General features: G+C 43.1%; 1 protein-coding gene across 6 annotated transcripts; it reads right to left on the bottom strand.

The window, feature by feature from the left end:
• Window positions 1–225: 225 nt before the first annotated feature.
• LOC6738410 (ephexin-1) lies at window positions 226–24,685 on the bottom strand. 6 transcript variants are annotated; one of them, XM_016171634.3, is made up of 9 exons: window positions 24,050–24,685; window positions 10,665–13,956; window positions 9,240–9,343; window positions 3,370–3,614; window positions 2,339–3,307; window positions 2,082–2,271; window positions 977–1,998; window positions 703–907; window positions 226–638 (listed from the first exon to the last, which is right to left on the bottom strand). In XM_016171634.3, exons 2-9 carry the CDS (start codon window positions 13,826–13,828, stop codon window positions 475–477), a joined length of 6,063 nt encoding a protein of 2,020 aa, XP_016032257.1. In that variant the 5' UTR covers window positions 13,829–13,956; window positions 24,050–24,685; the 3' UTR covers window positions 226–474. The 6 variants fall into 6 exon arrangements, with proteins under 6 accessions (XP_016032257.1, XP_016032259.1, XP_039150086.1 ...); XM_016171636.3 differs by lacking the exon at window positions 24,050–24,685 and adding an exon at window positions 17,829–18,290; XM_039294152.2 differs by lacking the exon at window positions 24,050–24,685 and adding an exon at window positions 16,538–16,664.
• Between the last annotated feature and the right edge of the window lie 799 nt (window positions 24,686–25,484).

Below are 25,484 nucleotides of genomic sequence, written 5' to 3'. Positions count from 1 at the left end.
AACCCAAAGCCAAATACACTTACGTGTTGTTTTTTTTTTTTTTCATTATGTTCCTCGATAATTTCAGCGATATTCCATAAAAATTGACTACTCCCACAATTTACGAAAATTAGCACAATTAGCAATAAATAGAAAACAATTTGAATCTGTTATTATTTATTAAATAATTAAGATTTCAAGGCGTACCATGGATATAAGGTCAGGGAATCAAGGCAACAGTACATATATGATAATTGTTTTCATAAATTTCGCTTCTTTATTTATTTATTTATTTACCACTAAACGGTTATAATTAAATTGAAGTACTCTCTATTGCTTACTTGGTAGGGAAAATTATTTTAAGACTTTCGATTAATCAATACTAACATCGATTTAAATAATTATCACATTTCCTAAAGTGTTCGGCTATTGGTAATTCACTTAGAGTTGGTTGCGGACTATGGAGTTGGCGTTGCTATTTAGTTATCCCCGTTTTCACTTGCTCTTTTGGGACTCCAGGTAAGTGGCAGTAAAGGTGAGCAGACGGTGCCGCTGCTTCAGATTCCGCGCTCGGACATGGGCTGAATTCAGTTCCTCGGTGTAGCTTCCAGGGAACCAGCCCACGGCTCCATCTCGTATCCTTTCGCCCTGGTACCAGCCTATATGGAGGATTCAAAGTATTAGGTTTGCTTTTCATTTTATCACAGATCTACAGTCACTCACCGTCGGGCAGTTTGCGGGAAACATTGACGACGTCGCCCAGTTCCAGTTGAAGAACGTCTGGCTCGTCGGACTCATAGCTGTGCTTAGCCACCACCTGAGGACAGTCCCAGGACTCGTAGAGCTTCTCGCCGGGGGTCTCCGCCTCGGGCGGTCTCATGGCCTGCAGCCAGCGCTGCTGGTCGGACACCGAGGGGCAAGACAGCAACTGCAGGGAACACATAGTTAGCACTCATCTTAGCAAAGAAAAGGGGGTTTAAAGAGTAAGATAACCCACCAGTTCGACGGTCTTGCGGTCGCAGTTCTCGAGCAGCGTCATCAGAATGAGGTTCTTGCCGGCTTGGTCCTTCAGGTCCTTGGTTGGAAGTTGGGGCAGCGTATCGCCGGCGGCGAGGGTCAGCATGCTCCGGGGGCAATAGTCAAAAACACTGAAGGAGGATTCACCACGACGCTTGCAGAGCAACAGAAGATCCGAAAAGAGGAAGGCGTATATGCTGATCTTCGTCAGGCGCTTGCCGAAGGTCAATTTGGCATCCTCGCCACGCCACAGCAGATGCGTCAGCTCGCCTCGTTTGACCAGGAAACGCGGCTTGGCTCCCGCTCGCGGAACTCCCACCGGTGCTATGGCCAGCGCTCGCACATGGGAGGGGAACTCCAGCTGGCGCGCAATCCGCTCCAGCTCAAATGCCTGCTCCCAGCGGTTGGCCGCCTCATTGCACTGACCCACTACCTTCTGGACGAGAGCGAGCGTCAACTTCCAGCTCTCGTATTCTTCGCGATTCAGCGGTGACTCCTTGCTGAACACTGCATCGATCAGGAGCGGCAGGCGGGTGATCCTTTGCATGGGCAGCATCAGGAAGGAGTGCAGATTGAGACCGCAGCAGCTGGGACTCGCCTCCAGCCGCTCCAGGTGCTGCTGGAAGGCCAGAGATTCTTTGGACTCTTTAAGACGGCGTAGAGTTCTATCCATTCTGCCCTGATGCTCACAGAAGGCCACGTAAACATGGAAGTGCCGCTCGGCGATCTCGTAGATGCAGCGACTCAGTCCCAGCAGCATGATGTTGTCCTGCCAGCAGGCCTCCAGTTCCGTGAGCAATCGCTCTGAGCATTCGTGCACGGGCACAATGTAGGAAAACAGTGCTTTTCGGTCCTTGGCACTCAGCACGGATGAGTCCAAGAAGGCGTTGTGATTCATGAAGTGACGGCGCAGCAGGTTAAGCGACTTTAGGTAACTGGCCTCTGAGGTGATGATCTCGAACTTGGCCTCCTGCAGACTGCGCTCCCGACTGGTCAAAGTGGCTGTAACGAATTCGTAGAGGAATAAGTTGATTGTATATATCCTAAGCCGCTTTCTCCCGGATAAAATCAAGCTATTTACTTACGCAGTATGCAAGAGTGTATGACTTCGGGAATTTCGCTCCACAGGGTGCGAGAAGGACCGTTCTTGGGCTCCACCAACTGCAGGGCAGTGGGTCTTGGCTTAACCAGTGGCTCGGGCTTCGCCTTAGCTTGTTGGCCAATCTCCTCGTAGCCATCTGAGGATCCATGCGCCTCCAGGTCGCGAGTGATCGACTAAAATGGTTCAAAATTATCGTAAGTGAATGTTGATTAAAATAGGTAATGGGAAGAATTCACTTACCTCCAGCTTGGCTGCGCTATACATCTGGTATAGGGGTTCATTGGAGAACAGACTATGTGGCTCCGAGGACAACTCGTCGCCCAGGCCCGCCTCATTGCCGGTGGACACGCCGGAGCTGCCGCTGGAGCTGGCCACTGATACGCCGCTGGTTTGGTAGAGTCCCGATTCCGCGTACCACGAACTAACGCCTCCGTGACCACTAGGCGTGGGTGTGACCGGTTCATCGCCCCTCGGGGACACAGCACCATTGGTGGCCTGCTTAAAGACGCCGCACTCGGCGTACCAGGAAGTAGTCTGCTCAGCATCCAGGTCACGCTCCGGGTCCGTGGGAGATTTGCCGCCGGTCATTGGCGGTGGAGGCGGCGGCGGATCGTGCGGTCGCAGACCAATGGTGGTGCGACGCCTGTTGGCCTTCGCCTCCTTCTTGGCCTTGCGGGCAACCGTTGAGAATTTCTGTGCCTCTGGCAAGGGAGTGCAATTCTTGTCCGAGAAGCCCGAGTCCAGTTCTCCGGAACCGTGGATCTCTGGCTCTAATGGCAGAGCTGGCAATGATCCCTCGGGGTCCTCCACGTAGAAGGTGCTTCGTGTAGGTGCCAGCGAGGAGAGCTGCTTGGTATCGAAGCTAGAGCCGACCAGACTTTTACGAAGACGGGAGCGAAGGCTCTTGCCGTTTTTCTGTTTGGCCCTCAGAACCGGAGCCTGCTCCTGGTGGCCCTTGGTTCCGGGAGCTGGAATCCGCTCTGGTCCGTATTCAGTGTTTTCGTAAACGTCCTCCGTTGGTTTGCTGGACTCCACGTAGAATAGCGTGGATGCCGGGGTGTTCTCGTACAGCTTTTGCTGACTACCCTTGGGAGATTTCTTGCTGGATATGAAGTCCTTGAATTTGCGCACGAACTCATATACCTGGTTCTGCGGAGGAGGAGGCTTTGGCAGGCGATGGTTGCGCATGTCCACGCCGCTGTCATTGTGCTGAAATAGGATTTCCGCAGAGTTATCATGGTGAATCTATCAAGCATATTTTAGCTACTTACGTTTTTTAGCCGCAGGTCGGGTTCATCGCCGTGATCATCGCTGTCCGTCTCAAAGGAGTCGTAATCATCCGAGATGACCACGTGCTCGCCCAATGTGTGTGCGGATGCCGAGTGGTTCTTGCTCCGGCGGTGCGAGGAACGCACCCCTCCGCTCCGATTTCCATCCTGGCTCTGCCGCACCAGCTGTGTTGAATGGCGTTTGTTTCCAAGTGGCGACAGGGTCTCGTAGTAGTGGTCTGAGTCATCTGAAAGGTTGCAGAATGGAAAGCAGTTAGTTCTGTTTCAGGACTTCTAAATATATTAACATGAATTTGCTGAAAGTTTCTGCTTGATTTTCACCAATTACCAAATTCTTAGTCTATTTTGTTATAATCTATTTATGAAACCAGGACGAACCTACGAATGTGCTCACTGCCATGGTGACCTTTGCGGTATTTTCGGCCCCCTCCGCGATGGTCACTCGCATGGAGGTCAGTAGTTGGGCTCGTTGGTGGCTGTAACTGCAGCGCTGGCTAATGGCCGCCGCCTCGTTTTGATAAATGGGTTCAGGAGCGGGTCGAATGGGTTCGGCGGACACGGGTCCGTTGAGATAGACGGTGCTGCTTCCCTGACAGGTGACCCCGACCTCGCCACGAGCTCGAGGTCGCCGTTTCCGGGGCAAGGTCACCGGATCGGCGGGATGGCCGCTGCTGCTCAGACTGCCGGAGCAGCTGAGGCGCTGGCCATTGCTGCGATTCAACGCCGACATCTTGTCACATCTTTGGGGTCAGAACCCTGTCAACGGATTCAGTGATTCGCTTAATTGAACAAACTGCTGCACTCAAGAACTATTGATTTTCTGCGACTTCAAACGATTTCCACCAAAAGAAAATTTCTACATTTTATATAACCATTATTTAATGACAACTTTATAAATTCATGGGGGAAATCGTCTGATTCGTACTTCAGCTGCTCTAAATTATGATCAACCTTTCTTCGTTTGAATTTAAATGTTGTATTTGTGTGGTAAATTTAATTTCAGAACCTATTAAATGAAGTTTGATCTCCTTTTTGTTGAGTGTGGAGCTTCAACTCTGGTTTTCTGAACTGTATTCTTAGCAAGTTGCACTCAATTGAAAGCAATTAAAGCTGCTGCAGCAATTGTCTGCCCTTTTTGATTGACCAATTCAGCCCACTGTCCGATATACTAATTAAACCGACTTTTCAAGTGTCACAACAATCCAGCTGCTGGCCATATGGAGGCAATGGTATGCAAACTAGTACGCAGCGAGGTCTATACTAAACTAAAGCGAACTAAAATAAAAGCAAACACCCAAAGCCAAAGCCAGGGCATGCAAAATAGCTCAAATTACAATGGAATCATGGTTGAATGCAGACAGTCGCTGGGTATACAATGTCGAGTGATAAACAGACATAGCTGAAAAATCAAACACCATGATGTGGCAGGTGCCGTACCTCAAATACTCTAAAAACTAACGAATTTGCCAATTTTCAAACTAAATTCAAAGCACTTATTCACGCGGCTACACACCGACTTCGCAGTTAACCCATGTGTGAAGTTAGAAAATTCTAGCTGGTTTCGAGCACAAAGTGCTTAGACCAGATGCTATCTGCTCGCATATTACGTATACGTAGTTCAGTACATACGTAGACAAAGGGGCAGGCAAGCGCAGCGAATGCCAACCGGTTCGAGAGCGTCAGTAAAACCAGGCAGCGATCCGAGCTCTTTGCGCTGAACATGGATATGAGTTTACACAGATATGCGGCTTGCGAACATATAGCCACAAGCGCGGTCAGCAAGATAGCACCAAAAGTTAGTTGGTTCATAAAAATTAGATGGCATTCTTGGTATAATAGTTTTTGCTTTTTAAATACTTTGAATATATTTTACAACGATTTCAAGCACCGGCATATATTTCCTTTGGTATATTTTCAAGAAATAAAATATAAAATAATAACTTTGGCCACAGCTGTGTTCATTTACGTGACCATATCTTGAACGAAACGAGATACTTTTGGCGGCGACACTTGTTGCGCGTGGGCAGATGGAAATATGGGGTTCTGGCCCGAAAACAAGGAGCTGCGCGCCGAGATTCTGGCCACCATGAGGCCGCAGTTACCGGTTTCCAGTTATGGTTTTGGCTCACGGATTCAAGTGTGTATGCCCTGGCGAAATTCTGCGAATTTAGGCTTTTGTTGGTGCGTGTAAAGTGAATGTTCATATCGTACCGCAACAATGCCAATACGGAAATGGTTTATTTCATTAGTCGCCCCATCGCCTTAGCGTGAGACTTAAACAAAGAAACCGGAGAAAAAGATGGTCTGGCCATGCGATACATACGATTGCAACGTCTTTGCCACATATGTACATACTATACATGCATATATGTACATTTGATGCAGACGAAGATGATCTTTTGTTTATTGGAATGCAGCAAGTGCAAGGCCGGCAGTTTGACGATCTCTGGTTGCTGTTGTTTCTATCCGCTCTTCACGCATAAACAATTAACAATTAACAATTAACACTGCTATGCAGCTGGCAAAAATCCAGTTGATCAACGGATCGAACGGTTGATTGATCGCCTGACGCATTAAGGTTAAGATTATTAAGTGCCAATCGATGTCATTGTCTTCCACTCGGCTCTTGGTCACGTAGGAAGCGGATAATGGCTGATAGGAACGACGATCAGTGTAGGAAAATTGTTTTTACAGATATTTTTGGATTGCTTCATGCCGTAAATGACTCCATTTAAGTGGCCATTCTTCTTCAAGATCTGGTTAGTTTTTAAAGATTTCCACATCATTTTACTGCTTTTTTTGTCATTATTTTTATACATGCCAGGGTATAGCAGTATTTTATATTTAGCAATGTAGTTTATTACATTATTTTAAATAGATAATTCAAGCAATCTTCATTTTGAATATTCACACACTTTCTAGTATGTATTTTCTTTTTTAGAGAGAACCTAGTTGATTCGCACATTTGATAAATTGTTGAATTTTTCATATTTCAAGTGGTGAAAATGCACTCTCACCTAGTCATTAAAATTAATACTGAAATAGGCACAACATGCATTTACATTTCCTCAGTGTAATTATACGTCTCAAGAGCCTAATCATTCTTGTTAAATTCCAGTTACTACTACAACGACGAGTCATCCAATTGGAGAGGTGCATTCATTCGGAAATCTTCACTTGGGATGCATTTTCCTGCATGCGGCAAGCTTATAAATTTATACACAATTTTTTTTTTTTGAGCCCCCAGCGACTGTGACTTTGGTTCGGAATTTCCACGACACTTTCGCTGCGGGCGTTGCGTGTCAGCGGTAACGAGGCAAAGTTGAACGTGCCTCGGGTAAAAGTTAAAAGTTAAGCTGAGAATTTCCATTTAGCGGATTTGAGCTTGGGCCTAAGCGCACTGCCGGCTTGCGAGTCTCGGTTTCACCCATGAAACATGAAACTATTACCAGATATTTTTCAATTGCCAAGTGGACCTGCGTTCGCTGAACCCCCATTTTTGGCGGGCGACAGGGGAAGCGCTTAGGGAGATTATCGCATTTTTACGCAAAGCCTTTTTTGTGGGATTATGTGCAACACTCAGGGAATTTTGACAGAAGTTTTGAACGGCACAAAAATTTTGCATATAAACCTAATAAGTTCCTTTATAGGAATATGATTAATGTTAATGTTAAGCATTTAAACGCAGTAATGAACCTCTTTGAATATGATCCGTTTAATCTCAAGCAGTGATGTAAACATATTTTTAGTGAAAAATTGCTAACTTCAAGGAAACTTCGATCTTGCTTTTGTTTTTGCCTCTGTACACTGTACCATGTTCACTGGTTTGCGAGCTCAAATTCGCACTCTAGTTCGCATTGCACATTGCACACCGCCTTTTTGCAATAGTTGGACTCATTATGACACGTCTTTTAATGCAAAAGTCATCGCCGTGTTTGGTGAATTGCGCTTCCTTTGGCCAATTGAGTTTGCCGAACGGCTATCTCCCCGTATATTTTCCCCATGTTTCGCTTTGTGTTTCTTTAAGACTTCTTCAAGGTTGCTTGGGCTGGCGCTGGCTTGAGTTTTATATTTCTAGACTGGTTTTCGTTTTCGCTAAACAATTTCGTCATCGCCAGCAAAGGCAGCAACAAATAATGGCCAGAAAAACAACAAAATAATGTTTTTATGGTTGATCGGGGAGGGGGTGGTGTAAGGGCGAGCACAACAGTCGGTTTCAGTTCGTGACGTCTCCAAAAGCAGCAACACCACACACACGCACACACACAAACACACACAAATATTACAACAAAAAACTTGTAGTGCAAAAATGCACTTAGCTCTTTTCTCTCTCTATCTCTCTGTAATTTTTCCAAACTCTCTGAGAGCTTTCCTAAAACGAATGTGCACTTCACGACATCAATTGATTTATTTGATGGTTTTATTGTCACGGGTTGACATTAGAGCAGCATCATTAATTATTATCCCACTGGTATTCACATTTATCACACGAATTCTTTCGCGTTTTTTCCGCAGACCGTTTTGTTCAGCGGACCGTCGCAGTTGAGCGCGTTGGCACGAATGAGAGGCCCAGCTGCCAGTGGAGAGCAGCAGCGCCTCACTGCTGCCCCAACATCCCCATCCCATTCCCACTCACGGAGCAGCAGTAACTGCACACTGCGTCCACTTTATGGGCATTGTGCACTGCGCGAAACTATGTGGGCATATTACTAGTGATATTTAGAAAAAAGAATCTTTAAGTGGATGCGAAGATGAATAAATAGTTACCTATGTTGTTGAGTGTTTAGGAATTCGTTTAAACGCGACTGCTATTTTAATGGGCATTATAAATGGATTTTACAGATTTTAACTTTTTCTTTTACTACCATTAATAGGCAATATAAATGTATTTTAAATATCTTAGCCACGATAATCATTTTATTTTTCGTTAATTGGAACATATTACTTCTTTTGGCAACATTTTTAAATAGTTATATTTCTTCAGATTGCTTTCTAAGTACTTGTTAAAATAGCTAACTGTGGATTGGAAAATACATTTTAAAAATATTACGTATCCGACATGTTAATCTTTTTTTTTCTGAAGTATAAGGCAATGCTGGTACAGACTTTGCTTGTTTCTTTTTAAAGTTTTACCCTTTTTGGGATTAATGAACATTTTTAGCAGTGTGTAGTTATTGTGGAACCTGTCGCCCATTTGTTTCCACTCTCACTCTCATTTGTAAAAGGTGGCTTAATTATCCGGTCTGTTAGCTGCTTGACTCGTTAACAATTCGGGTTCCGCTTCACATTTGGCATTTGCCTTCGAGGAGCCCAGACGCCGCTTGGGGCAAACTTTTGAGTGGAGCACAGCCAATTATGCATATTCATCAAAGGCAAAATGAATAAGTGGCCTCAACTTGGTCTAATTAAACAGTTGATAATTATTGGTTTGAAGCGCTGACATTTTACAGCTGTGGATGCTATTTGTGGATGGTGATGTTTAGCGCGGACACGAACCCGCGATCAAAGCTTACGCATGTCGAATACATGGCTTTCATAAAAAGCTCCAATGAAGGGGAGTCCCCGCTATTACAAAAAAAATCGTGTCTTATAAATATAAATTTAATCAATATATAACGTTTTTCACATCATTTGTAAAGTTTCATATTGAATGAAAACATTATTTTAATTAGAAGAAATTTGCTGAAAGTTATTAAAAAATGTATCTCTTTAGGAATACTGTTTTCATTTTAATCTTAATGTTCAATGAAGCCAAAGTAGCAAACCATTTGTTTCCAATCTACAGTGAGCACATTCTTAGTTCTTGAAATCATACTTAAATACATACGTTCTTAACTTATTTTCTTACTCACCCTCTATGCAGCTTATCGCCTTCTTCTGTTGCAGTCTTTTGTCTCTGATGCGTTTCGACCAATCTGGACTCCGGGTGCGATGTGGCTTAAACCTTTCCCTTACACTGAAAACGAGCAAGTGCAACAAGAGATATTAAAAACAAAATCAAAAGTAATACAGCAATTTAAGTAATTTAATTGACTAAAAATGGGAATTGCTAAGTACTTCATTATTAAACATCCGATCGATCAAACTAATTCCAGACAACTGATCTCCTTTGGTTAGTTGTAACAATTGACAGTCTTGAGTAGTTGTATTGATTTTGGGCTCTCAGCATTTCCAGAGATTCCCTCAATAGGCCCGCCAATCTTATCAGCTGATAACAGAGAAATTGTAGGTCAGCGCTCTAATTGATAGGGGCCGCTAAAAAGTGGGGACTGTGCAGTACTTTCAATCAGCCGGCAAATGTCGAAACAATCAAATGGAGCACAGCATGACTTTGTACTAATTAAGTGCTAACAAAAAGTTCTGGGGGTGGTAATTATCAGTTGATCAGAAGAACTATTAAAAGATCGTTAAGAGCCTATTGTAGTCCGCAACTGTTTTTAATTGTTTCTTTGTGTGCATTATTGTTGAACAACTTAGATAAGCTATAGCAAGCGTGTGCAGAAAAACATAAACGTCATTTATTTTGCTATCATTACGTAATTGAAAAATCTGTGGCAGTTGTTTACTCCTAAATAAGATTAAGTATGTGCAAAAGTAAAACAGTGACCAAATATGGGCATTTATCTTAATAATATATTAGTTTCGTTTGCGTAATACTACAAATCTTTCGAATTTAATCCTGCTACTTTATTAAAGCCAAAATTACCTTGACCTGCTTCTTAGTACAGTTTTGGGGTCAACCTCTTCATCGAAATGAATGATTATTATATATATGTTGCAACCCATTATGCACCATTCATTGGCGGCAAGCAAAATTTCAGACGATAAAAACCCCTGCGGTATCCTGTCCTTTATCAACTGATTAGATAAGCAAACCCAAACAAACTGATAAGCAATCTACGCAGAATTTATATAGCCCAGCTGTAGGAAGATTGCAATTCCAATCGTTTTTTACTCGCAATCGGTTTTGCGTAACGGGCAGTGAATAAATAACAATAACATTGCGATATTTTCTCCCGGTTTGCAATGTGTGTATACTTAAAACATTATTCATATCAACCTGACCTACAGACTCATGAAACGCTGAACAATATTTATATACTTTAAGTTAAATGAAAAAGTTCACTGTAAAAATAACGCATTACTTAATTATTTTCTTTTTATAAACAAAATTCCAATCTCATTTCTCATTTATCTACACTTTCCTTACTTATTTTTTTAATTAGCTCCTTTTGTATTAAAAGATACGCACATTCAATGTGAGATATAGTACTTACACAATGAACTGGGCCTCGTTGTTGGTCGCCTCCATCGTCGTGTGGCCAATCTCCCCATCCGAAATGTCCACCCAGGCATCGCTGTTGTCACTGGAGCCGGCTATGGAGGATCTCTTATCGCCGGGCTTTCCGCTGTCCCTGCTTCCGGCACTACTGCCCAAGGACGACCTGCATCCCACACTGGCACTTCCATAGACCACGCATCCGGCGGCCGCCAGAGAGGATTCATAGAGGCTGTTGGTCTTGTGATCTGAGGAGATGGTCAATGTGGAGCCGCTGCTCGAGAGTTGGATGCAACTGCCCGCCGAACCCTGACCATGATTCTGAGTAGTTGCCACTCGGCTTCTCCGGATGTGGGAGATACTCTCGTAGCAGTTGGAACTCAGGGAAATGGTGTCCGTGGTGAGTGTGGCTTCTCCACTGGACGAGGAGGAGGTTGCCTTGCAGTGCATGGACTCGTAGCAGCCCTTGATGGTGTCGTATATATTATCATCCTCTTCCGACTCTTTGGCTTCTGGCTTTGGAGGTGCTGGTCGCATGGGAATGGGTGATTTGTTGAGTACTCTCTTGGGCTTCGGCAGTTCCGGCAGCTCATCGCGGGTATTCCGGCCCAGTGTGCCAGTGGCAGATGGAGTAGTGGGTGTAGTTACCACCTCTTCCGGGGCGAAGGACTCGTAGCCATCGTACGTCAAGGGACATGCCTCCTGGGATCCAGCGATTGATTCGTAGCCCTCCAGCCAGTTATTCGTCTTCACCTCGACAGTGGATGCCTCCTCAACCGTTTGGTATATGTCCTCCACAATCTCTGATTTCTTGGTGTATATTTTAAAGAGGCTGGATGTCTGGGCTTTAGTCTTGGTTTCATCCATAACAGGTGTGATGGGTTCGTAGAGGGATTCGGGCTCCAGGGCTTCGTCTTTATCTGGCGATTTTTCCGCTGGCTTAAGGGGTTGATCTTCGGCCTTCTCAGTGAGTTCCAACTCTCTGACCTTCATCAGTTGCTTCTGCTCCATAATCATCTGCTCACCCTCGATGGCATTCACTAGGGTAACATTTACAGCCTGGTTCAGCAGAATTTGGTTATTCGAGTACTGCTTGTTGGCCGCCTGGTAAACAAAGGAGCTATTGGGCAGGATGCGCTGCTCGAAGTCATCGTTGGCGGCCAGGAGGAGCTCCCGCTCACCGTCTGCGGTGGTCACATCGTTGAGGGGGTTGAGCACCTTGAGCTTTTGGTCCACTGCCTCAAGGGCGTCCAGGATTTTGGCATCGGCTTCAAAGCACGGGGATATAAGCAGGGCGTGTGAGGAATCTTCTAGGCCTTCTGCTCTAGGTATTACCTCTTTGGAAAGTTCCAATGTGAAATCTTCTTTCCGAGTAACCATATCATCGGATGTGTTCTCCTTGACGGACTCTTCATCTATGGATACTTCCTCCCGGATTTGGCCCTTCGTGGGTGAGGGACTCGCTGATTTTCTACCTTTCGCGAAGGTGAATCGGAGTTTCTCGTATATGGAGGCATACTTGTGCTTCCGCTGCTTCTGACGCAGCTCCTCCTCGGCGCCTTCCTCCCCCAAAATTACAGCCAACTCATCACTGGGTCTGTCATTCGACTGATTCAGTTCTTCGGGATGATTGGGCAGTGATTCATTTTGGACTGACTTTGGTTGCTTAGCTTGCTCTTCGGAATTAGGAGTCTTCAATTCCTCGCTGACTATCGCCAGTTCTGGAATGCCCACACTACCCGGTGGTAGCTTGAGATTCCTTTTGATTCGCGGACCCCGCGGAAGACTACTGCCCCTCATCAGTTCGAGATGTTTCCGCATCAGCTGTTCACTCTTCAAGGGCACACTCGGCTTCTCCAGCCGCTCGAACTTTTTGATATTTCGCTGAACGGTCGAGATGCGATTTTCCTCGGCGTTAGGTAATCCCTTTCCCTCTGACGTTGGTTTCTCCACAATCTTGTAGACATGAGTGCCCCGGGATATCCAAACGCCATTGTTCCGCTTGACCTGCTCCAGTAGTTTTGCATCCTTTTGGATAATCTCGTTGAACTGATGGGTAAGTTTGGCAACCATACTGATGCCACCACTTGAGGAATCCATGTTGCTAGTCCTGCGCGACGGATGATGGTGCTGATGATATGACTTGCCGGCATGGGTTTTAAAGCTATACTTGCGACGTCCGCCCGACCGACCCGTCGATGACGTCACGCTGCTGTGGGTGGGCGTGGAGGAGGTGGTGGTGGTTTGAAGCGATTCGCTACTGCCCCCACTTTGGGCGCTCGCCGCGCTGAGACTGATGCCCTCAAGGTGATTGCGCTCCCGTTTAGCTCGGAGCTCCACCTCCACCTCCGCCTCTCCCACCGGCTCCTCCAACCTCCTCTGCGTCTTAGCTTCCCCCTTCGCCACTTTTGCAACCTTATCTGCGGCTGATAAGGTGTTCAAATTATACGATTTGACTCCAGGTAAACCACCGCTGTCGTCACGTTTCGCTCGCGTTTCGCTGGCGTTTAAAATCGCCTCGTCGGCGCTGCTTCTTAACTTGGCCTGCATTTTGGCCTGCTCGGCGTTTTTGTACTTGTAGAAGTTATCTTTTTCCCTATGCAATTGCTTATGCTTCGCCTGCGAATCCTGCAAATTGTGCAAACTGGCCGCGCGTTTTGCCAACGTTTTTTCCGGCGTAGCGCAATCGCGCGAGTTATTAAAGGCGTTAACCAGACAGCTAACGCTTTTATTTAACTTTTTTAATGTGCCCAGCGAGGAGGAGGAGGAGGTGTGGCAGTGGACTGGGGAGTGACATTGATCCTCGCTGGCACTTTTGATGCGCCTGCTCCACAACAATCGCAAGGTTTGCACGCCACGGAAATCGCGAAATGCCCGCGACTCACAGCTGCAGTTTTGATTCGGATTTGCTTGGCTATTCGGATTTTGATTCGGATTTGGATTATCTTTGCCGGCTTTATCGCACGTCGGCCGATTGTTGTTCTCACTGTCACTATTCACCAGCCAATTGATAATTGTCTTTTTCGTTTTGCGCGGTGTGGTTGCTGCTGCTGCTGCTGCAGTTGGTGTTGCTGTTGATGCTGCTGTTGCATTTGCTGCATTGCCATTGAAATCACGGCCAGCGGCTTTGGCAGCCGCATCCAAGACAGGTGACATCGCCATGGCGCTGGCTTGCTCCGATCTTGGCCAGAAAGCGATCACGTTCTCGGCTATCCAAGATGCAGCCGGCCAAGTTGTTGCTGCTGCAGATGCTGCTGCCGCTGATGATAATGTTGCTGTTGCCTCCGGGCCTGGAACACAAAAAAAAAACAGAGAGTTGAAGAGAAAGCTCGTGAAAATCTTGTTCATGCAAATGCAAATTGGGTGCCAGCCATTATATTTGAAGGCGTGCCCGATCGCAGTAATTATGGGTGATGATAAGCTGGTTTGTCAACGTGTTCCCGATTTTAAACATGACTTTTAGTATCGGTAAATTAGAATATCATTATTACTTAGACAACCAAAAACAACGCAAAAACCATCAAACTCTATATCTGTTACATCAGCGTAAAAACAATAAATGCTTTTAAGAAGTTACTAAAATAAAATTGCTGTTTTATGGTCTAAGCTAAAAATCAAACTAAATAAATAAACATCATGGAAAGAAGGTCTATAGGAATTAGTTTAAAACATCAATAAAACATTTTCCGTGCAACCCAAAGCCAATACTTTTACTATTAACAATCAAAACACAGGTTCTTTTCATTGTTAAAAATACTGTGGGTAGCACCCAAGTCGGTGACAAAATCGTGTAATCTGCAAAAGCATTTTAAGCCTCTTTTTTGAGTTTTGACTCATATTACCTGACGAAATGGTGAATTGACATTATTTCTATACACTTTTCAAGGAAGCCGAAAGAAACCGAAACTTGGGCAAGCGAGAAATCAGTGCGGTGTACACATTGCGTATGCTTGATACTCGTACGTTATGAATGCGCTGGCTTATCGCCATGCGATCGATGTTGGCCGACTGCGAGCATATGGCATTGCACAAAAAGCCAGGCCACAATACTGTCTCACCGCCTCTTCGCACCTGACAATTGTTTACCGCCCCACAGCTCCAGTCGCCCACCACCCCCCGCGTTCACCTGTTGTTTTTTGTCACACACAAATGCCAATTATAATGAGCGATTACATAAAGACGAAACAATTTCTTCTGCCTCACATGCGGCATCGTAAAATTGCCTTTAAGCTGCTTTCGGTACGTTCGTTAGCCGTTTTCATCTGCGGTCTTCTTCTGCCTTCTTTTGCCTACTCACTTTTTATACTTGTCTGCTGTTTTTTTAAGCGTTATATCCATATGTTTCTCTAGTGGTCACATTGCCTAGCACGCGGCGAGAATAGCAAAATAAATTTTTATTTGCCATTGCAAAAAGGTTTTTAAACAAAATATTATATACGAGCCAAGCACACACGCACGACCAATGTAAATAAAAGAGCTAAAGCTGCTGATTACGCAAACGTCTTTGGCCGACAATACATATGTTTTCGAATTGCCAGCGGAACAGAGGAAACTGCTGGCCAAAAGTGTGTTGTTTACATATAATGTCTTGTTTATACGAAATGGAATTTTATTGGCGATTATTTGTCAATTGCAAGGCGGAAAGCAAACCGGCCCCCAAAATGGGGATTTCCAGGCGAACCATTGCCATCTTGCTGCTTGTTGGTAGCTTCGCATATTTGAGAGTTATAAAAATAATGACATATTTTATGTAAAATGTGTTATCTAATATTTGTGAATTTAATAGCTTTCTTTCTTCCTTATAGGATGAAACCACTTGCAATACTACTTTTCAAATTTTTACTATGAAAACTAATGTTTACAAATTTAGAATCAAGATAGCAAGTAGTTGATTGACAGCAAAATTCTTTTTTATTGAGGAATTAACTTAGAACAAAGCTTTCACCTATTATCTGGCAATTTGAATATTTGAATCATGCTAAACACACTTATCAATTAGCTTAGAATCTGAAACAAGCCATAAATCTTTTTGCTTTCTGCTCAGCCGCCGCAGAATGATAATTCCAATGCCTTTTATATAGAGTGGACTCCACTAAGGCCGATCAAGCTGTGAGGCGGTCAACAGCTTTTTGGCCTGGTCAATAAAAGTGTTTCGCATATTAAGCAGCCTGAAACCGAAATGGAAAATGTAAACAATTGACAGCGAGACACCTCGACAATATAAAAATCAACCTCATCTTGAGCAGAAGAAAAGACGGAATAATAAAAAAGAAACTTGATGAGCTGCAGTTTTTTAGGCTAAGCTGCAGCTGCACCTGCCATTCATTTATTATGAAGATATAGCATATGGTAAATGCCGTATATATCTATAGGTATGCAAATCGCTTTCAACGGATGCAGCGTTTTGTTTGATTTCTTTTTGTTAGCCCTATCACAACGAACGGTTCATAATTTCTGAGGGCGGCAGAAAGATTTTCCCGATGGGAAACCAAAGGTATTGACAGTTCGGGGTGAAAGTGATAATGCCCAGATGACTTCGAGCCAAGAATCCAGCGATTAGACACGCAGCTTAACAACTAATCTCGGCTTTTACATGCGAATGCGGAAGCAGATAACAAATGAAATGGGATAGAAATATTTTAATTTCGAGAAATTAAATCAAATTAAATTTATTGCCATTTTGCATAGAAAAAAAAAAACACAAAACCTGCCGCCATTAGAAATGTGAAAGTTTACTTTTCCCTTTGGCTACTCGCTTTTTGTTTTTTACCTTTTTGTTTCAGAGCTAATGAACTGTCTTGGTCATGATTTAGTGATGCTGAAGACGGCCAAAAAAGTTGTTGAAAATAAGTGGGATAATTCTGGGCTTACTGTTCGGTTGCACAATCGAGTTATTTAAATGCTTGACCACTTTACATCATCACTGGACGAAAAGGACCTTAGACTGCGTGAATTTTGTTGACTGCTTCGTAGCTAACTAACCACCGAACCCTTTGTTTTTGTTTTGGCCGCGTTGCCGTGGCAAAATCCAACCACCAAACAGCTCTTGCAGCCCTTAGCCAACTGAATTGTGCGGCTAGCTGGCTAGGTAGCTAGCTGCAAGCAACCCCTAAAACGTTAATACACCACTGCGTATGCTTTATATGGTAAACAATGCCGATGGGTCGATAGTTGCCTTATGTTCGAAGGGTAGTTCCTATTTACCACTTATGCGCCCCCTTGAATGCTTACATTATTCAAGCTTTGTGGTGCCTCTATGGTTGAGTTTAAGTTAAATTAAATTTGCTAAATTGATGCACACAAGTGACACAGTTTATGCGCTGACTACAGCTTATCTGCCCACTGATTACAGTGTGAGTCAGAACATTAAGGCTTATCGAATGGCAAGTCGAGGGAAATTTGACTGACTATTTTTAGTGATAGTCATACACATGTACAGGTAAAATAGAAAAAAAACCAGCATGCAAACGAGCATTAACTGCATTCCAAGCTTGGCTGCCTCCAGCGCCTCAAAGAACGGCAACTGCAGACTGCAGACTGTAGACTGTAGATTGTTGAGTCTGCGATTTGGACTGGGTCTAAATCTTGGACTAGGTCTGGCTATAACCGCGTAAGGCACAGAGGCGTATAATTAGCGTGCAGCATTGGCAAAGTGAAGCTAATGGAACCAAACAACACTGAAACATGGCCACGGAACATGGCTAACCGTAATTCTGAAACCGTAAGCGGGGAATCCGACATGACATGGAAGAAGAGGTCAGTTCGGAGGCCAATTCGCCCGTGTGCGAGTGTGTGAAAAGCACACCGACCGAATGGAGTTAACAGTTAAGTCATGACGGAAACTGGCCAAAAAGAATGCGTTAATATATGATTTCATTTAATGCCCTGTGACAACAATTAACTGCAGTCGAGGTGCCAACGAAACGTTGTTAGAATTTCCTAATGAAACATTTAAATTCCTAGTCAAATAGTTTGCAAAGTATTGAAGTAATAGAGCACTACTAACACTTCCTTCTCTAATCATTGGGCCAAAATGTTGTTAATTTCAACTAACCAGAAATATTATATGTAGTTCCCAAGCTAAGACCATGTACAATTCTTAAGGTCTTCGACTTAGACAACTTAAACAAGGAAGTGTAGCATTCCAATTTGCTTTAATTACCATTAAGAGTCGCTTTGGCTCGGTCTAATCCCAACGGAAATCGAAGTTTTAACCAGGCGATCGGAGATTCGGAGCCTGTTCTTGGTGAAATTTCGCTTCTACCAATTTGATATGTATGTATGTATGTATGTGGAATTTGCCAAGTGGTTTGGCTAGATTCTTTCAAGAGCACACTAGCACCACGCAGATTTTCTTGTGGGCGTTTCACTTTTGCCAGCTTTCATTTCACTCTGGCCCCAAAAATGAACCAACTTGTTGCACTCGATATCGGCTACTGCACTGCTGTCGTTTTAGCACACTATGCCCTATTGCACATTATCTAAAATATTTATATTTATATGGCTCGAATCGGCCGAAAACACAATCGAACACAAAAACACGCGCAGAGGAGTGCCCAGAAGAGCACAGAGAGGCAACGCCAGCAACTCCAAACGTCTCCACCGACCGACGAACGCAAACCGACTGACGAGTGTGGCCGCTGCCGTCGACGTTGCTGCTGCCGTCGACGCTGCTGCTGCTGCTGCTTTTGCTGTTGTTGCTGCTGCTGCTGCTGCGACTTTTGGTGTTGTGCTGGGCTGCTGTCGATTGCCATTGGCGTCGCGTCGCTGCTTATGATACTGCAGCTACTGATATTGCTGCTGCAACTGCCGTTCTTCTTGGGGCACGGGAAAAAATTATCAAATGATTCTGCACTATTTTCCAGATAAAAATGTATCTTTACTTTTGATGTTTCTCAAATGTTTTAAAAAAAGATTTCCTTGCTAAATTAAAGGCAAAACCAGCAGTAAAATAGTTGCGTTTGTTGATTTAATTAAGCTCATAATTTATAATTAAAATTGTAGTTCATTTTAAATAAATATTATAATAAGCTAATAAAGAATATAGCTTGAATCATATTGCTTACACAAGTGCTCCTATCAAAATAGCTCATCCGTTAGTTTAGCCAATATTTTCTAACCTAAATATGCCATTTTAACTGGCAGGAAGCCAGGTGTTGTAATAGCGATATCTAATCAGAAAATGTGGAATAAGCTGGAAATTCCAATGAATAGCCAGGCAATCAAATCAAATCGCTGCGAACATAAATATCTAAATATCAATAGATAGGCATATCGGGCATAAAAGCCATATTTTTCTCGCAGTGCAACTGCAACTCCGCTTCGGAATCGTGGATCTTGGATCGTGGCGTTCGTCTCGCATTCTTGTGCATTGGATTTTGGCGCTGCATTTTGTTCTGATTCTGTGTCTGTTTCTCTTTCTCTTTCTGCATTTGTTTCTTTTTCCGCTTCTGCTGCTTTGACTTTTCTCCAACTGAGAACTGCATTTCTCCGCTGGCATGCGACCCACAAAAGAGGATTTGGTCTTGGAGATCTCGAGCTTCTGGCGGAGGAGCCACAAAGAATCGCTTGTGCACGTTCGTTCACACTGACTGTGCTGGCTTTTAATTAGGCAAACAAATTTTAATTAAGTCGCAGCCCATCTAATTGATTTGGCAGCTCCATTAATTCAGCGATTGGCATGTCTGCAAACTCTAAATCACTTCTTGCGGGCGCCTGGGAAGCGGAAACGGGTTCTTTAGATTCTACGAACTTTGGAGACCCCGAAATATGTACTCAATCACTGCCCATCAATCGGCACGAATCGGTTAAGCCGCTGTTAACGAAACCGGTTCGAGTTGGGAAATTCAATACCAGTTCTTGTCCAAGTTCAGCGCTGTCGAAAACAGACGGCCACAAAAACAGAAAAACACAGGAGAAAATGCAAAAAAAAAGTAAACAAAGGCAAATAAACAAAATACAAATAAAAGCAGCGCTGCGCCGGATCCAAAACAAATCGAATCGAATATTTAACGGCTGTAACAAGCGGAGTGTGCGAGTGGGACGGCCTGCTTTTTGGGTGACCATTTGTCGCTGTTAACGGGCAGTAACAGATTAACCCTATAGTGGCTGCATACTCAATGCTGAAAAACATATTTCTATGAATTAAAAAAAATGTCTTAAACAATATAAACTGAATTTTATATTAATTACAGTTTAAATTTTTTAGGTCATGTTCGGTATTTTGAATTCCAAATAAGCTGTTTAAAATATAAATGATTTTAAACAGTGATATTTAACACTCTTTTTTACAAGTACTTGCTAAATAATAGTTGGTTAAGAATCCCACTGTTGATGTGGCACAAAGTTAAAAGGAATTTTAGCATTTCGCAAAGTTTCGGCGCGCACGAAAAACTTAAAAATCTCAGCGACCTGCAAACCTGGTTTTCGTTTTCCTTTTCATTTCCATTTCCATTCCATTCATTCAATGCAATGCGAAAAACAGCGGTGAGCTGCTTCGAAAACCGGGCAAATAAAAAACCGACGCCCATACATGGGCTTGTCAGCGCAACCGCTTTGTACTTGGGTGGATGGATCATCGTCATTATGAGGGGTATGATCATCATGATATGGGGCTGTTTATGAGGCTGGAGCACCCGCTGGTACGGTTGCCACATGTGGCAACTTCATTTCCACAGCAGACACTTGTTGCGCGCCGTATCTTCGCATCTGTATCTTTGTATCTGTCTCTGTAATTTGCATTAAGTGGCTGATTTTCCTTCGGCTGATTTCGTTTTCGTTTTAATTTGAGCTGGTTTTTGATTTTGTTTTTGGGGCGGTTTTGGGTTGGGTTTGAGCGGTGGGGCAACGGGGCGTATGCGAAACAAAGCCCATTAACCACAGGCAGCTGCGGTAATGCAAAACTTTAATTATCGTTACCATTTCGACTGACGAAACTACAGCGTAAGAAAAACGTCAACTTCTTGTTTTTGTTTGGTCTATTTAATTTATTGTACAACTGCGCGGAGAGAGAAAGAGCAGAGCGGAGATGAAATCTGGGCGCAGAAAGTAAATTTTAAGCACTTTCCAACTGTCATCAAGTGTCTCCGGCTGCATGTCATTTGTATCTCCAGTCGCCCTGCAAAGCGAGGCGGTTGGTAAATCTAATGGCGAAAATACGTATTTGAAGATTAAAGCCGGCTTCGTTGGCCTTGGCAGGGGTCTTCAAGTTTTGTGCTCCCATCTCGGCCCCCAAACGTGATTTGTCCAGAATTAAATCGGAACCACGTACGATCGGTGGTGCTGGCTGGTCGTGGCCGGTTGCTTGGAATCGTGTTTAATCACTAAACACAAAGAGTCCCCATATCGGCAAAAGTACAGAATTAACTTCAAGGTGAAAGTGAGCAAATGTGTGGAGCAGTGAATCAGTTTACAAGGAAATCTGGGGTAGCCTTAAGCGGTATTGCTCTTACTTGCTATTAAAATTCTTGGATTAATCGATTGGAACATATTTTAACTCAGAACAGTATGAACTACATACTTAGGAAGTAATAATTCAATAGAAGTTAGTCATAAGAATAAGAGCAACTTGAAAGGAAATAGAGCAATGCCTATTAGTTCGGTTGGTTATGACTTTAACTATCTCTAAAACAATCTCTTTCGATCTATTTATTATGCAAAATTATTAATTCAATAATTATTTTCTATTTATAAACCTAACTATTTCTCATAAAAATTAAACTAGTTTAATTTAACTGGTAAAAAAAGCGTTACAGAAAAATCTCATTAAAAAAACTTAAATAACTTAAGGTTGAAACATTTTCTTTTAATTTGTATGAAATATGTAAATGCTAAGCTTCTTTTGCGGTTCCATCTCATTATGGGAATTGCTCGGGGACTTCTTTCTCCCAACTGCCAACCAGTTTGGAACTCTTGTTCATGGGCAGGTGATGTCTCATCGATGTTTTGGCCCGATCAACGAACTCTCTAGGCCAGATTTGACGTTGGCCTGGTATCATCCGAGTATTTGCTTCAGCACCTACAAAATCGCCCACACTCATGGTGGGGTGACACAGTTTAGACAGCAATGAACTATATACATAGAATGCTTGACAGGCCACGAAAACGATATTGAATGTGAAACGATTGTCTCACGACCCGCGATTGTGGCCAAATGCCGAACGCATATCAATTAGCGGAATTTCACGGGCCAAAAATTAATGGCCAGCCGCGAAAAGAACCTGCAGCTGAAGCTGATGCCAGCTTCATTGGCATTCGCAGCTTCGATCGGCGATCGAAAGATCGATTAAGTCAACATAATTTACGGTGCAGTTTTCACATCGAAAATGTCACCGAGCATGCCAGCGATGCCGATGACGCGTTTGTTTCTCCTATTGTTGTTTTGCTTAACTTTAATATATATATTTATATGCATTTTTTGCAACGATAACTGCTGATGCCCGAGCTACAAAGTTCAATGGCTGGTACGACGAATGCATTCGCCAAGCAACTGGCCCAAAGACAAATCTACACTGGCAAAAAATGTTATCGAATGTTTTATTCAACTTTTTCATATTTGTATTAATGTGACATTTAAAAAGTACTATTATTATCATATAGTTAGGAAACTAAAAGCAAAGGAAACAGTCTTTATAAGAAGTAAGATCTCTATGAGGTAGCGAATTAAGAACCAATATATCATCATTATGAAATTCATTAATAAATTCCAAATATAAAAGATATAACCAAGTACTCCTTATATTTAAATAATTATAATTATAATAAACATATATGTATAATAAAGAGTTCTACATGTTTTTATATTTTTATGAACTTTATAACTTTATTTATTGATAAATTATACAATTAATGTAACTAACAGACAATTTTCCTCAGTGTTTCCTGTGGCCACTTGAGTAAGGGGAATCTTGTGCAGCTCTGTCTACAGGTTTTGACCAGCATCAGCTTCGCATTTGGGCCATGAGTCACGGATCGGCGCTGACTGGAATGGAATGCAGGGAAAAGTCCCCCCAGACTTTGGCTAATTCCGACCAGCGTTGTCAGCGCCTGTGCGCTGCACCTACGAATTACAATTACGAGCACTGGGGTATCTATTTGTATCTGCGAGCTACAAATTCACAATTACGCCCACGCAGCACAATTTCGTGTGCGGCCGCCGTGGGCGTGGGCTCTAATTATACGGCCAGTACTTAGACATCTGACAATTGTTATGCAAAGAAGCTGATCTCAAGATGGTCACCCCCTGAGATCATGTGAATGAAAATGGAAAGTGGTTAGACTCCCCCCTCTCGCTGAGCTATAATCTTTGGGTATAATTTGCCGACTGCATAACTAACAGAGTTATTATGGTGATTTCTTCTTCGACGACAAACGCGAAACGGAAGCCATGACCAGGCCACTAAACTCCACATCACTTCACTTCACTTCACTCCACTCGACTCAATAAAACCCAGCAGACATTGCAGAATTACACTCGTCACCAGCGTGTGTGTAAACTGGTATTTGCCTTGTAATGAGGCCGGAAGAAATCGTGGCAATTGTAACGGTGGCAACCTCTTGAAGTCGCAATGAAATGGTAACTGGCAGTGCAACAATGATATTCGTAGGTAAGCAAAGGCTGTGGGCTAAACAAACGTGCGTAAGTGAGGGATAAACAAACGATCGATGGATATCAAAATAAATATTGGTTTTTATACCAAAGAATTAACCTCAATTGGTAGTAGTTATTGAGTAAGATATTAGTTACTGTACCCAAAGTGAACGGAAACGGAAATCGGCACAATAAAAAGATACGGGTTCTATTGATAGAAATGTAGCGAGATAAAATTCGCGCTGAACATTACTCGAAAATCAAAGCTGGCTGTAATAATAATTTGCCAGCTAAATATATATATTTTGTTTAAAAAATGAACAAGCATTAAAAAGCATAAATAAAAACTTAGTAAAATAATAAAATATTTAAACAAAACAAAAAAAGTCCCATTCTCATATGATTGTTTGTTTTTTCCGCTCTATGCGTCAAGTGGAAGAAGTGAGTAATGAATACTCAAAGAACCCAGATTCATCACGATGCTAATCAATCGTCTTTCACTTTTCGGCCCCTCCCCCGAAACCGGCGGATAAACAACTTTCAAAGAGAGTAGCGAACGACCTTTATTTGCTTTTGACAGCTTTCTAACTGCACGGCAACCAAAGCCGCAAATTGGCAAGAAGGGCGTAGAAACATGAAATCGAATCGTGTGATGTACCCACTTTTATGCACATGTATGGCAGTGTATTATTGTTTTTCCAAGAAAACTGCAGATAAGTCCGGAAATTATCAGTGGCCATGTTATTCGAGCTGTGCAATTGCCTTATCACTCATTTGTGCCCAAGAATACTTACATTTTGAGGCCGTTCACTGTTCCCGTTGATGAGTAAAATCCTAAGTCTTTAATTTGCATCCGAAGTGCTCAATTATTGGCGCTTTAAATCAATCCACTTGCTTGTTTCACTCTTTTCATTTGTATGCTAATAGGCCAATTGAATTGTTATGTAAGGCATATATAGCGGGGCATTATCTTTCACGCTTTCATACACAAATCAGACTGGGGGCGCATTATCATTTTATCTATGCTTTGGCGAGTGGCGAATTTGTCGCACACTTTCCCAGGCGGCAGAAGCCGCTAGAGCTGACCACATTTTTCCACTTTTTCACTTTTCCACTCTTTCACTTTTACTTTACTTCTAATTATTTCTTCACTCGGATTGCTGGTTGCAGCACTGCCAGTGATCAATCACATTACTCAGCTTCTTTGGCTTCGATAACAGCTGGACGTGATATATGGAATATGGATAATAACCAAACCGATTCGAATCGAATCGCGCCGAACCGCGCTAATGGAGCTCGTAAGACGTTGATAGTTGGACTGAGACTGAAAATGAGACTGACTGATTTGGAGACCGGAGACGCAGACTGATACGGCCGCCGGATCGCTTGGTATCGGGGGTCTGGAGCGAAGCGTGCGAGAGTGAGCAGCCCCATAACAATGGGCCACCGAGCACCAGCGCCGATCGCCGAGTTCGGAAGCTCTGGGTCGGAGTCGGGTCAGGCGCCCCGAAGGCCCCACAGTCGTTGGTCCAAGAATCGGAGCGGGCACAGGGTGATCCGGGCCGAGCTTTCAGGCACTGCCGCTCTTGGTCGTAAGCGACTGTCCCCATTTTAAAGATTGTGTTTACTTTCTTGGCGTGATATTGTGGTTTCTGCCCTTTAGAAGAGTTCTTCGATTATCAGAGATAGTATGCTGATTGCTGATTGATTGGTGCCAAAAAGAAATAGTATTGCCAGTATTTCATTTAAATTTCTCTAAGCTTAAAGTTTTAACTAAGTGAACAAAGTAAGAAATATATCAATGAGATCGCATATACGAGTAGGCTAACAAGAGTTCTTTGTTGATTGCAGATTAATTGATGCCAAAATGAAGTAGTAATCTTTAATATCAAGCTTAGATACGATTTTTAGGAATCTAAATGTAATAGTATAGCTTAAAAAATTATCAATTCAAAAAATTTAAAAATCAATTTATTTATTAAATAATTAATTTATTATAGATAGAAAAAGGAGTAACAACTTTAAAGCAGCATTGATATTTGATTTCATAACAATTTCTCAGATCATTATGGTGTTTTGAAAAGGGTGTTTCAGCGTTCGTTATCCGTGGCATTATGCTTTCAGTTCTTGTAGTGCTTTTTTTGGCAAATCAGTTAAAAAAAACGCAAAATACTTGAGTCAACAGATAGTAAGCAAATATTCCAGACACGTGGTGTTTGCCCCTGATAA

Source organism: Drosophila simulans, chromosome 3L (assembly GCF_016746395.2).
Source record: "Drosophila simulans strain w501 chromosome 3L, Prin_Dsim_3.1, whole genome shotgun sequence".
Classification (NCBI taxonomy): Eukaryota; Metazoa; Arthropoda; class Insecta; order Diptera; family Drosophilidae; genus Drosophila; species Drosophila simulans.
Note: the sequence above shows the minus strand (reverse complement) of the source record. Positions and strands in the feature narration are given on the sequence as shown.

What these genes read in the sequence shown, in the direction of transcription:
- LOC6738410 (XM_016171634.3), bottom strand. Translation starts at nt 13,828, where the DNA reads ATGGCGATGTCACCTGTCTTGGATGCGGCTGCCAAAGCCGCTGGCCGT. An exon ending in CCGACCTGCGGCTAAAAAAC is followed by an intron (nt 3,308 to 3,369) that starts GTAAGTAGCTAA and finishes ATCCTATTTCAG; the next exon opens with CACAATGACAGCGGCGTGGA. An exon ending in CATACACTCTTGCATACTGC is followed by an intron (nt 1,999 to 2,081) that starts GTAAGTAAATAG and finishes AATTCGTTACAG; the next exon opens with CCACTTTGACCAGTCGGGAG.